The 12515-nt window shown below is 34.2% G+C and overlaps 1 protein-coding gene across 1 annotated transcript; it reads left to right on the top strand.

Moving 5' to 3' along the window:
• Window positions 1-883: 883 nt before the first annotated feature.
• LOC125653705 (ryncolin-1-like) lies at window positions 884-12080 on the top strand. Its single transcript, XM_056145852.1, has 6 exons — window positions 884-893; window positions 1064-1195; window positions 4745-4890; window positions 9395-9494; window positions 10870-11040; window positions 11778-12080. The coding sequence occupies exons 1-6, from the start codon at window positions 884-886 to the stop codon at window positions 12029-12031; spliced, it is 813 nt and encodes a 270-aa protein (XP_056001827.1). The 3' UTR covers window positions 12032-12080.
• The last annotated feature ends 435 nt before the right edge of the window (window positions 12081-12515 follow it).

Here is a 12515-nt window from a genome sequence, read left to right on the forward strand (position 1 = left end):
CAGAAATCAATTTACATATTAAACTATCTATATCATTATAAAATATCATCCACGCACTCAGTGTGTGCTAGGTTGTCTGTGCTAGATGTAAGTTTGTAGTATTTGTGCGATATATTTTAAATAATTCATTGTACACATTAGACAAGCTTTTAAAAAGCATTAATGATTACCCTTATCAGCATATAGCAACACAGGACTTACTGACTATTGATATTATGTACATGTATTATCAGCAAAATGTATCTTATTTTCATTGGTTTTATTTTATCAAAAGTACAAACTTTCTTTTACAATACTTTACATATAATTGCACATGCTGTTATTTTGAGATGGTGTTATGTCAGTGTTTAGTTTAATATGTGGTGAATGAAAATAATAATTCGAATTTTAAAACAAGAATGACAACACACGGTGGTGGGGGCTGTGTAGAGATTGTATTTCATATTAATTGAATGTTTGAATGTCAGATCAATGTTGTGTGATGATATCAGATATCGTGACACACACAGAAGTCGTGGAATCCTATCAGACGGTGCACGTCCTCCGAGGAAGAATGTTGTGTTTGGTGTTGTGCGTTCTATTCCTGTTTCATCCATTACTAACGGATTCTTCAGGAATTAAACCCCATGCCTTTGTCAAAAATAAGAATATAAGAATCATATTTATAGCATTCTACATATACATACATTACATATACCAGGATGTGTATCGATAACTTTTAAAGATAATATATGATTGTATTTATATCAAACCATTTTAAATGAGTTCCATATACCACGATGTGTATGTATAACAAACTGAAATAATCGATAATATTCATTGTGATGAAATAATTAATTTCAAATTAGTTAAACTCGTTAAACCCATATTAGATCTACCTGGAATGTATCTAGGTATGTTTTTATTCGTATACATCTGCACAATCATATTTAAGAAATCTAAATTCTTCAATGTTAAGAAACAATTCAGAAGGAATAAAATTTGAAATGTTGCAATATGTTCTCTTTTCCTGAAATATTTTTCAATACACATCTTTTCTCTCACACGCTTTCTCACCCAACAGGTGAGGTTGGCTCTTTTCTGAAGCATGCGCCATGGAAACACACCGATATGTCCGCTTCTATCAGCGGTCCCATGATTTTGACTCTACAGTCCAAGTATAAGTTAGGCGGTGGTCTCGTTTTCAGAAAGAAATGTAAGTATATAGTTGACGACATTGTCAAGAATTAGACTTGCTGTTTAAGAAGCGATGTTTTATTGTACGTACATATGTGTACTATTTTTAGTTAGAATGTAATCAATGAATCAATAATTACTATTCTTTAACGATAAAATATGTATCCACGAGATAAAAAAAAATTGATGAAACAAGTAAATGTCGCAACATACTTCTGTGATTATATATATTCAGTCAAACACTACTGTTAATGAATATCGATGGGTTTTATTTTTGGAGTACAAATATGGTGACAGTGCCAGTTTTCATTTTTCTAAAGTCAGATTTTACATAGAGTTTGGCACAAATCCCAACCACTCGAAATAAAGTATGCACTAAACATGCTTATTTCTAATGTAAGAATTATATCTTCTCTGTGTGTATTTGTGTTGTCTTTAATCCATGGAGTATTCAAACACGTTTAAACAGTCTACGTCCTGTCGATGTCCAACATTGCACTGTTCAAAATGAAGACTTCAACGGATTAGTAATTCATTTGAAGATGAAGAATTGTAAATATTAATCACACTGAAAATTGTTCTAGAACAAACATATAATACGAGAGGATTTATAACGTTCATCTGATATGGTCAATAAACATTATACTGGTATTAATGGGTTCATTTCTCATTTATAATATGGACATAAAATCAAAATCAGGGCACTCTTATGAACAATAAGAAGGGAATACATATTTGTTTGGAGATGAAAAACAATGCATTGTTTGCTTATATAACTGGAATTATTGTATTGTCCCATCACATAATGCAGCATGATAATGTATCGCTAAAATATTCAAACACTTGCTAGATTCGTTATTTAGTTATGATCAAATACGATTTTCCCAAGAAAAAATACAGTAGAATATGCCTTTGATAACTTCTTACTCCAAGGAATTAATATTGATAGATGAAAAATTTAAGCATTTTGATTGAAGATATTTATGTTCCTCTATGTCAAATCCCTTGAAAATGGTATATACTTTCCTCTGTATCACAATTAATATCCTGCACGATTCATTTAAGTTTGGACGAGGGTGGTAGACAAGAATATCCATTATGATCTTTCATTTTACTGTTGTGTTCAGAAATATTTTCAATGGAAAAACAAACCCCAAAAACAAAAACAAAAAACAACAAATGTTCAAGAAATTGAAATTGATAATAATTCGCACAATAAAGGGGCTTGGGCACAATTTGAGCTACATATTTTAGAAATTTTTCTTTTTCCAGTTTTATTGTTTAAAATGCTTGTTAATGGTCAACCAAACTTTGAATATCAGGTGTTGAGTTACAAGTAAGATACAGCATCCGCAATTCTTTGTTATGTAAACAAGGCTCGTGTCATGTTTTTGTTTACTTATAAATGTTTTAATAAAAAAAATAGCATGTTTGAAGCACAATGAGATGTACGAATTACTAGAAACTGTTTAATATGCTTTAAGTGGAACTTTTACTATTATATTTAACCTGCATAAACAAAAACATGGTACGAGTCTTGTTTACATTACATGGAATTGCGAGCTGAATTAAAATTAAATTACGCATACCATAGTTAGTTTCTCATTTTTTAGGCATTTGAAGTGATTGGGTAGTGTGTGTTTTTATCTAGTTAAGACCCCTTTCTATATTTATGGTATCACAGAGTTTAAGGACAAATGGGCTTAGCCCCCTGTGGTTAAAATAGGTAGTGTCAGTTCCATCGCCAAACGCTCATCACCAGGTGTGAACGTTAAGGGTTTTCAGAGATGATCTTAAAACGGATGTCCCGTGTCACAGTCGATGTGACACGCTAAAGAACCCTCATTGCTCAATGACCTTAAGTGTCGAGCAAAGGCCTAAATGAAGTCCTCCCCCGGTCTTGGTAACGTCTCCATATGAGTGAAAAATTCTCGAGAGAGAGACGTTAAAAAAGATACAGTTAATCAATATCCCTCAAGGTATCACGGTCGACAGGGGATGCTTACTCCTCCTAGGCACCTGATCCCACCTCTGGTGTGTCCAGGGGTCCGTGTTTCCCCAACTATCTATTTTGCATTGCTTGTAGGAGTTATGAGATTGATCACTGTTCGTTATCTTCACCTTGCATTGAAATTATTTAACGAATCAATTTGTTAATGCTTCGTTCAAGCAAATGACACTCTTACAGATGCGTCCCAGCTTTAGATCGTACCCCATACCTGAATGTATACCAACTGATTAGAAGCGGCATAGAAATATCATTATAGATAGACAATTTCATTAGAAACATTGTTTAACTTCGATGATTAAACCAATAATTGATTACAGCAATTGATTTAGATCCTCAGTTCTGCAAGCAATAGTCAGTTCAAACTAGCACTATGAAGTACTGAAAACAATTGGTGTCTTTTGATTATGCACAATACCTTGTAAAGGGTATGGAGTATATGAAAGGTGAAGGTAACGAACAGTGATTAATCTTACACCTCCCATAAAAATTACAAATTATACTTCGTCGAGTTTGTAGCTAAATGAAGTGAAGATAACGAACAATGATCAATATCATAACTCCTATAAGCAATACAAAATTAAAATTTGGGCAAACACGAACTTTTATGTAGCAATATTTAATTAGTGCTTGTGTATCGTACTATATCTCTCAAATGGTTTAATATGCGAACTAATATTCTGTGTAAGTTGAAGATAACGGAGATGACCATAAAACGGATGCCCCGTGTCATATTAGGTGTGACACGCTAACGAACCCTCAATGCTCAATACTTGTTGTAACTGCCGAGCATGGACCTATATTTAAAGCCCTTCACCGGTATTGGTGACGTCTCCATACGAGTGAAAAATCATCGAGAGGGATGTTAAACAGGATAAAATCAATCAATCAATCAACAGCAAACTTTGCATGAAGAAGCAATACCACGTTCTTACTCGGTCATCCTAACTACAAATTTTGAGATGTTACTCATTGTTTATTAATGTTGACGGTGGTATAACTCTTGTGAAATTTCTACTGACATAACGCATTGCTTATGAATACCTCTATACTTCTCTGTGCAGCTACACAAGTCATTTAGGGAACACTGCTATTTTAAATGACCTTCATTGACTGCAGAAAAATTCTCGAAAAAAGGTCGAGTAGTTTTTTGTGTATTTTTCCTCACCACGAATTAACGACAGACTATATCACGGAACGTATCTAACATTACGTCCCATTACGTTCTTTGCGCTCATAAGCGTCCGTGTTGTCAACAACCCCATTCATCGGACAAACTCATAATGATATATTTTCAATTTTCTATGTGCTTTTTGTGTTTCAGACTTCTTAATGCTATCGTAATTTAATTTCTGTAACTTTTATTTGTGCCTGATTCATATATTCGACGTAAAACACCATAAGGTACGTTTGATATACATGCTAATATAAGCCCTTGCATTGCATTTTAAGGAAATAATTTAACGTTGAGCTGTCATCAACTTTGTCCATTTTAAAATGAAACACAAGAAAATGATATCCATGCATTGATTTGTGAATATTTCTATTTTTCACCAAAAGTTCCCGAAAAGTACAAAGACTGCTCAGAAATTTTGAAAATGAAGCCACACAGGAAAAACAGAGACGGTGTATATACCATTTATCCCACTGGAGGAATGAAGAAAAAAGCCTTTTGTGACATGACAACAGAAGGAGGGGGATGGACGGTAAGTCAATTATTTATAGCTTTTGATGATAACATTAATTCTTCAAAATGACACAATGAATTATATCGCTTGAAGATTAGTAACTAGCACAAGCCGGTAACGTATAATCGCCCGACATAAGTATTCGTTGCTGACCTGTAAATGATAGTTGTTTGTTTACATAAACCACTCAATAAGAACTACTCTCCTGATGTTGTCTTACCTTAATATTTAGTAAGATGACCTTTCATTTTAATAACTTCTTGTAGCCGTATATTTTGACTTCCGTAATCACCTGATCTCGTGAATTGATGTAGTTAAGTTAGGTTTAAAAAATCATCGTAACCTTACGACAGCCTATTCTAAGTTAAGATTTTTTTTTCCGCAAGTTACTGTCAGTCAACTATTAAGATAAAAATAACTGCCTTCATGCTATTTGTTGTTCCAGATTTTTTTGAGAAAACATGAAAACAAACCTCCGTGTCCTCATTACAGTTTTCAAGACGAAAGCGAAGTTGAACACTAGACGTTTTCGAAAAGATGTAATCTTCAGTTGACAGACAAAACAAAGAAAGTTCATTGGAAATATTCGAAATGTCTACATCCAAGAATACTTTTTAGGATACCACAGGCAAATTTTGACATGGGGAAATTTTAAGTTCAATCTCCACACACAAAAATGTTGAAATATGTGACGTCATGGTCTTTCGCTTTGACATCATAATGCAAATGATAAAGTGGCGGATATAATATTAAAGAAATTGTTACAAAAAATACAAACCGCATCTAAAATTCGAGTAGCAACCGCTCTCTTGTGGTATTCAATTTCAACCCCTCGTGCATTGAATGGTAAGAATTTATGATGAAATGAACCTGAGCAGTAACAAACGATCATTCCCCTTCTTCATACATTATTTGAAGCTTAGGGAATATTTTGATTTTTGGACAGTAATTTTATACCATTGTGATTTAAAAAAAAAATTCGGCTCCCCTTTACCACTTTGAAAAACGATCTTATATAGGTACTCTGAAGTTGAAATAAAAAATATGCTAGAGTTCCTCATTGACAATATCTTCGTGGTCTTTGGTGATCAGGTCTTCCAACAGTCTGTTGGAATTCCCATGGGCACGAATTGTGCTCCTTTGTTAGCTGACCTGTTTTTATATTTATATGAAGCAGAATTTATTCAAAAACTTCTACGTGAGAAGAAAAAATCTCTCGCTGTGACCTTCAATTCGACTTTTAGATATATCGATGGCGTTTTGTCTATTAACAATGATAGCTTTCATTCATATGTCGATTTCATATATCCCTGTGAGCTCGAAATAAAGGACACCACAGAGTCGTCCACTTCTGCTTCATACTTAGATATTATATTGAAAGTAGACATTAACGGCAAACTAACAACTCAATTGTATGATAAACGGGATGATTTCAGCTTCTCCATCGTCAACTTTCCACATTTATGTAGCAATATTCCATTATCACCTGCATATGGTGTTTATATATCTCAACTGATTCGATATGCAAGAGCTTGTTCTGGGTATAGTCAGTTTTTAAATCGAGGTAAGCTACTGACAAACAAGTTGATGGTACAGGAATTTCAACAGTCTCGATTGAAGTCAGCATTTCGCAAATTCTATGGTCGTTATAACGATCTAGTTCGTCAAAACAACCTCGCATTGGGTCAAATGCTGTCTGACGTGTTTCATACCGATTGTTAAGCCGTTCTTGGCACACTGATTTGACTGTGGATAACTTCGTTTACCTGATCAGGATATGGGGCTCACGGCGGGTGTGACCGGTCAACAGGGGATGCTTACTCCTCCTAGGCACCCGATCCCACCTCTGGTGTGTCCAGGGGTCCGTGTTTGCCCAACTATCTATTTTGTATTGCTTGTAGGAGTTATGAGATTGATCACTGTTCGTTATCTTCACCTTGCATCTAGACCCTAAATTTGAGCCATGTTACTTTAAATACTGGCAACATATGTTGCCAAAAGCTTCAGACCAAATGCTTATGATCAGCTAGATCAATTATAGGCTTTTGAATGAGTCTCAGTGTATCCTTACAAAACCAGAGGATATATCTTAACACGCTTTAATATTTAACCATTGCATTAGATGTACGGATGTTGTACAATGATATTATGGTATTGTTCTAATTTATTCTTTGAAAAATACACCAACGTAACACTATGATTATTAAACATTTATAGAATTTCAGGATTATCTCAGCCTTGTTATTGACGTTTTTTCTATATGCATTCAACAGGGGATAGGCGAGGGTCAGAATGACAATCCCTGTGCTTGAAAGAAAATAAATAGTATTTGAATCTACGCATAGATGTAGGGGTACACAAGATTTACCCCCTCAACCTGGTACAGCATAGATATATTTGTCTATTCCCAATGTACTACTTTTAGAATGCTAGGGCGCGCTTGCTGTCTCTACACCGACCATAAAGAGTACATCTTTCCGTGGTGTACACTTTTTGTTGTTCACTCACTGCACCCTGTACAGCACAAATGATATGGCAAATGCACCGAAAAGTTAAATTTGGCTGAAAAATGGCGGGACTAAAAATTTGCAGATTTCTCTCTCCGAATATATGTACATATTAAGAGGATAATTCAAATATATTATATTTATGTCACTTCGCCTATAGATTTATGTGCATTTTCAAATTTATAATAGTTTAAAATGTATTTAAAGAATATATGAAAACTATTGATATTTCACAGGCAATCATGAAAAACGCAAGTTCGGCGACTAAAATCAACAAATATTTTTTAGGATGACCTTTTTTCAGATGTACATGTATGTAGGTATAAATAGATGTACACTAAAACACATTTCCCTACAAAAAAATTCTTAGATTCTGGTAAGGATTTATTTGGCAATTTATTTGCATTATAATCATTCATTCTCCATTACGCATCTTCTCAGCTGTTGAACGCCAATATTGAATAAACATGAATTTTTGCATCATAATGCTCCTTTGTGAACCCACTTTGGTTAAATAAATAATCTAATTATGATACCGACTAAGAAATATTGAAAGCGAACGTAACAAATGTGCTTGCGCATCGTCAGATGGTATGTTAAGAATATTTCGTAAGTTAAGTTTATGATGTAAACTTACGAACACGTTAGTAAAAGGGAAGTATCGTATATTAAGTTAAAACTTACGAAATTCTTAAGTCAGAATTTCTTTGAGTAAGATGATAAGTTTAGTACAATTTATGGGTACATAAGTGCTTCCCTTTATGGTAAATCTGGTAACTATCAAGGATAATGATCATGATAAAAGTTATAACAGATATTGAAATAGTATTGGGCTTGAAACAGAAACAGATGTCGACTTCTGTTCAATTAATAAATTATGTAAAAATCACTGGTGCCTGTTTTATTTTCTATTGATAAAGTGTGTCCAAATCACGGGTACCTGTCTTATTTTCTATTGATAAAGTGTGTAAAAATCACGGGTACTTGTCTTATTTTCTATTGATAAAATGTGTAAAAATCACGAGTGCCAGTCTTATTCCAAATTAAATCGTTGACAAAAAGCACGCCAAACAAAACTATATCCAGAAATACAATTTCCCGAAAGAGTAAGAAACGCACCGGAAAGTGTCGCTTCAGTTTTTGCTGACTACTTTACAATTGTGTACGTGTCCGATAAAAATGAAATATATGACAATCGATTTTACAACATTGCCACTTGAGACTACAATCGTATCAAATAAAAAAAACCTCAAAATTCTGTCAATCTCCCAGGTGGATATATTTTTTAAAAAGGAAGTGGTTGATTCTATAACATTATTGAAATAAGGGAGAAAAAAAACAATGTCCGATCAAATTCAATCAGAACATTTGATTCAAGGAAAAGATGTATCATCAAAATATCTGTGTATTATTCAAAAGTACAATTAAACTAGGTAAAATTCCCTTTGGATAAAAACAAAGTTTGAACGAAAGGTGAAGACAACAAACAGTGATCAATCTAATAAATCCTACAAATAATACAAAATAAAAAGTTGGACACACACGGATCCCTGTACATACCAAAGGTGGGATCAGGTGCCATACGATAGAAATTACTTGATGACCTCAATATAGAAGATATATTTGCTAAAACTACCAGATCTCGTATTATAGCGTCAGTTTTATATGTGTTCTATTGAATATCATCGTCCTTAATACGTATATTTGTAGTTCATCATATTTGATCCAATATCAGCAAAGTTCCAAAATATTCCATCTGTCCTAGTAAATGAATTTCGATTGGATATTTTCGGCATTTTTTTTCAACATCACCTTAACTATGTTACGTCTTGATTTTCATTCATAAATGCAAATTGTTTGGAAAAAGAAGAATTACTGCCTTAGTTTTGATGCGGTCATGGCAAGCTTGTGGTTCAGGGGTTCAAACTCATAATTTCACGGTTATGGAACGAATACTTTATCATTGTCCTACTGGCGTATATCATATTTAATTTATTTTCGCATTTATTTTTCAGGTTATACAAAAAAGAATGGATGGAACCACCAACTTTCAAAACAAAAAATGGAAAGATTTTGCTGAAGGATTTGGTCGTCCGGATCACGAATACTGGCTTGGTTAATGTTTAATTTTTGTAGAGTGAAAATTATGTTTACAGAGTTTAATCAAAGTACTTGAATATATTAATATATTTACAGACCCTTTTTAAGCGAACTACTACCTCTCAAAAGCATTCTGTTCATCGTTCCGAGAAAAAACATTTAGCGTTCCATGCAAACCGTTCAGTGTTCCTTACATGTCGTTAAGTGTCCCTTGCTTATCATTCAGCGTTCCTTGTGAATCATTCAATGTTGCTTGCAAATAGTTAATTGTTCAGCGCAACTCTGTCAGTGTTCTGTGTAATCTGGTATACGTCACCTTTGATGCAAGATCGTCAGCTACTACAACTCCACAGACAGCGTGATCACTGTATGGTCATTATTACGATATAATTTGCCAATAGAACCTATCAATGAGTCAAAAGTTGATATTGTCTGACGTGTTTCATACCGTTTCTAAGGACGTTCTTGGCATACTGATTTTCATTACGGATGACACCTTTTGCCTGATCAAGATTTAGTGCTCACCGCGGGTGTGACCGGTCAACAGTAGATGCTTACTCCTCCTAAGCACCTGATCCCACCTCTGGTGTGTCCAGGGGTCCATGTCTGTCCGAATCTCTATTTGGTATTACTTGTAAGACCTATACAATTGAACCCTGTTCGTTTTCTCCAGTGTTCATGCTTAAATGGTATATAATACAGCTTCGTAGACAAGGTGCCAAACTGACTATGGTATGCATGTACCGTTTCTTCTTTTTCCAACATATCAGGACCACTACTATAGGATTTCAACAATGGTTCAGGGTTAATTTTCCCGCGGGTAAACGCTTTTGTGATTTTATAAATAATTTACATACATATAATTTCAGCGTTGATTGTTCCGGGTAAATCTTTCAGCGTATCGTGTAAACTATTCAACGTTCGTTTCGGGCCGGTCCGTGCCAGTAATGTAGCAGCATGATTGAGGGTCTGTACATTAGTTTGGGGGAATTGAACAGAATATTTATTTTTATCCTCGTTTCTCCATTTCTAAGATTTTTTTTTTTGGGGGGGGGGGATAATATATCCCGTGTACATACATATTAGTTGATTTATAACTATGGCATATCTATCCAAAAATACTCTTCAATATTTGGAAATTCTATAGCATGTATTGAAAGAAAATACAAGGTTTCAATTCGTAGCTGAAAAGGACGAAGTGCACTGCAGCATACTTTACAAATAAAAATAAAATATTAAAAATGTTTTGTTTACAAAAATGAAATATTAAGGATATGTAATTCATATTCTTTATTTACGTACATTTGTAAAAAAAAAAAAAAAATATTGCGTAAGATGTATGTATATATCTTCATACATTAAATCTGGTATGTTCTGAAAATTCTTTTAGGTAACAATGTCATACATGATTTAACAAAAAGCGGGAAAATGAAACTAAGAATAGATATGAAAAAGTTTAACGGGGAACAAGGATTTGTACAATACTCAACGTTTGGTGTCGGAAGTAGTTCACATAAGTACAAGCTGAAAGTATCGGGATTCCGGGGATCATTCGGAATGAGTACGTATATATTTTTATAGTAATTAGTATCACTAGTTCTATAAATTAATGAATATGGTGATTGTCAATGATATAGCACTATAGAAGAAAATAGCAAAGTGATGTATGTGTCTCTAACGACATTGTCATATTTCTAAGGAGATATACTATATAAAGATTCCGTTTGCTTGTTCAGAATATGGGGCTCACAGCCGGTGTGGCCGATGGGAGGGGATGCTTGCTCCTCCTGGGCACCTGGTCCCACCTCTGGTATATACAGGAGTCCGTTTTTGCCCAACTCTCTATTTTGTATTGCTTCTAAGAGTTATGAAATTGATCAATGTCCGTTATCTTCACCTTTCTGTATATAGCGTATATAATTTGGGGATCGACCACATTAAAGAAATAAGATTAAATCATGTCAAACAAATTGATGTAATTATGACGTTCTTTACATAGTGTATACAACCTGGAATTTAGCCAATCATAGGACTTACACGGTTACTTTTACAACATGATATGTAATTGTACCACATTCTCTACATGTATTAAATTACCCTAACATAGCCGAATTGATTCCCACAATGAATTGCATCCACTGCATCTTCTTTACTACGTCATTTGCATGGACATGTTTTTATATGCTCCTCTAAAAATACTCATGGTCGATACGTACTGACGTAATAGAGTTATTTTGTTATCACTTTGTTAATGTATTGCCATTAGAACACTTCTTACGTAATACACTTTATTCACAGGAGATTCCTTTTCCGCTCATAATGGGATGAAATTCACCACAATAGATAGCGATAACGACCGGTGGAGTGGTAACTGTGCCAAAAGTCATGGGAGTGGATGGTGGTACAACGTCTGTCTTCTTAGTAATCTTAATGGTGTATACTATAAAAAAGCAACTGTCAGTGATAATGGAATGACCTGGCATTACTGGGGAAGCAAAGGCACCTGGGATTCTTTGAAATATTCAAAGATGATGATCAAATCAAAGACCTAACTGCAATTGGATTTGTTCCATGCTGACCAATAAATTCTTAGAAATTCAACCACTGAGTTATTCGTATTCAATTGTACCATTCAGCTGATATGTTGCCTCTACTGTGGTTTGCTATTACATGAAAATTTGTATTTGAAAAAGCAGCATCGTACATGTATCATACGCCATGTAACAAATTATAATGCACAGTTCGTTATCTAAAATGACATTTAAATCATTTATTATATATCCTTAAATACCTTTCCATTGTTCTCAGAGTTCTGCCCATTCACTCTTTGTCAATCAGAACCACGGTATACTTTTTCCAAAGAAAAGTGACATTTTCTTCCAGTCACAGAAATGGGTGTAAACGACCAGACTAAATTCTATATATATTTCAGTTTTACCGGTCGCGGTAGACTTGTGGTTAGGGTGTTTCAGCCACAACTATGAGGTTTCAAGTTCGATTATTGATACTAGCACCGTGTCTAACTTATGACATTTA

Source organism: Ostrea edulis, chromosome 7, assembly GCF_947568905.1.
Source record: "Ostrea edulis chromosome 7, xbOstEdul1.1, whole genome shotgun sequence".
NCBI lineage: Eukaryota > Metazoa > Mollusca > Bivalvia > Ostreida > Ostreidae > Ostrea > Ostrea edulis.

Excerpts from the sequence above, each read along its gene's own strand:
- LOC125653705 (XM_056145852.1), top strand. Across the intron at positions 9,495-10,869 it reads GGATCACGAATACTGGCTTG|GTAACAATGTCATACATGAT; the intron begins GTTAATGTTTAA and ends AAATTCTTTTAG. Across the intron at positions 11,041-11,777 it reads CCGGGGATCATTCGGAATGA|GAGATTCCTTTTCCGCTCAT; the intron begins GTACGTATATAT and ends CTTTATTCACAG.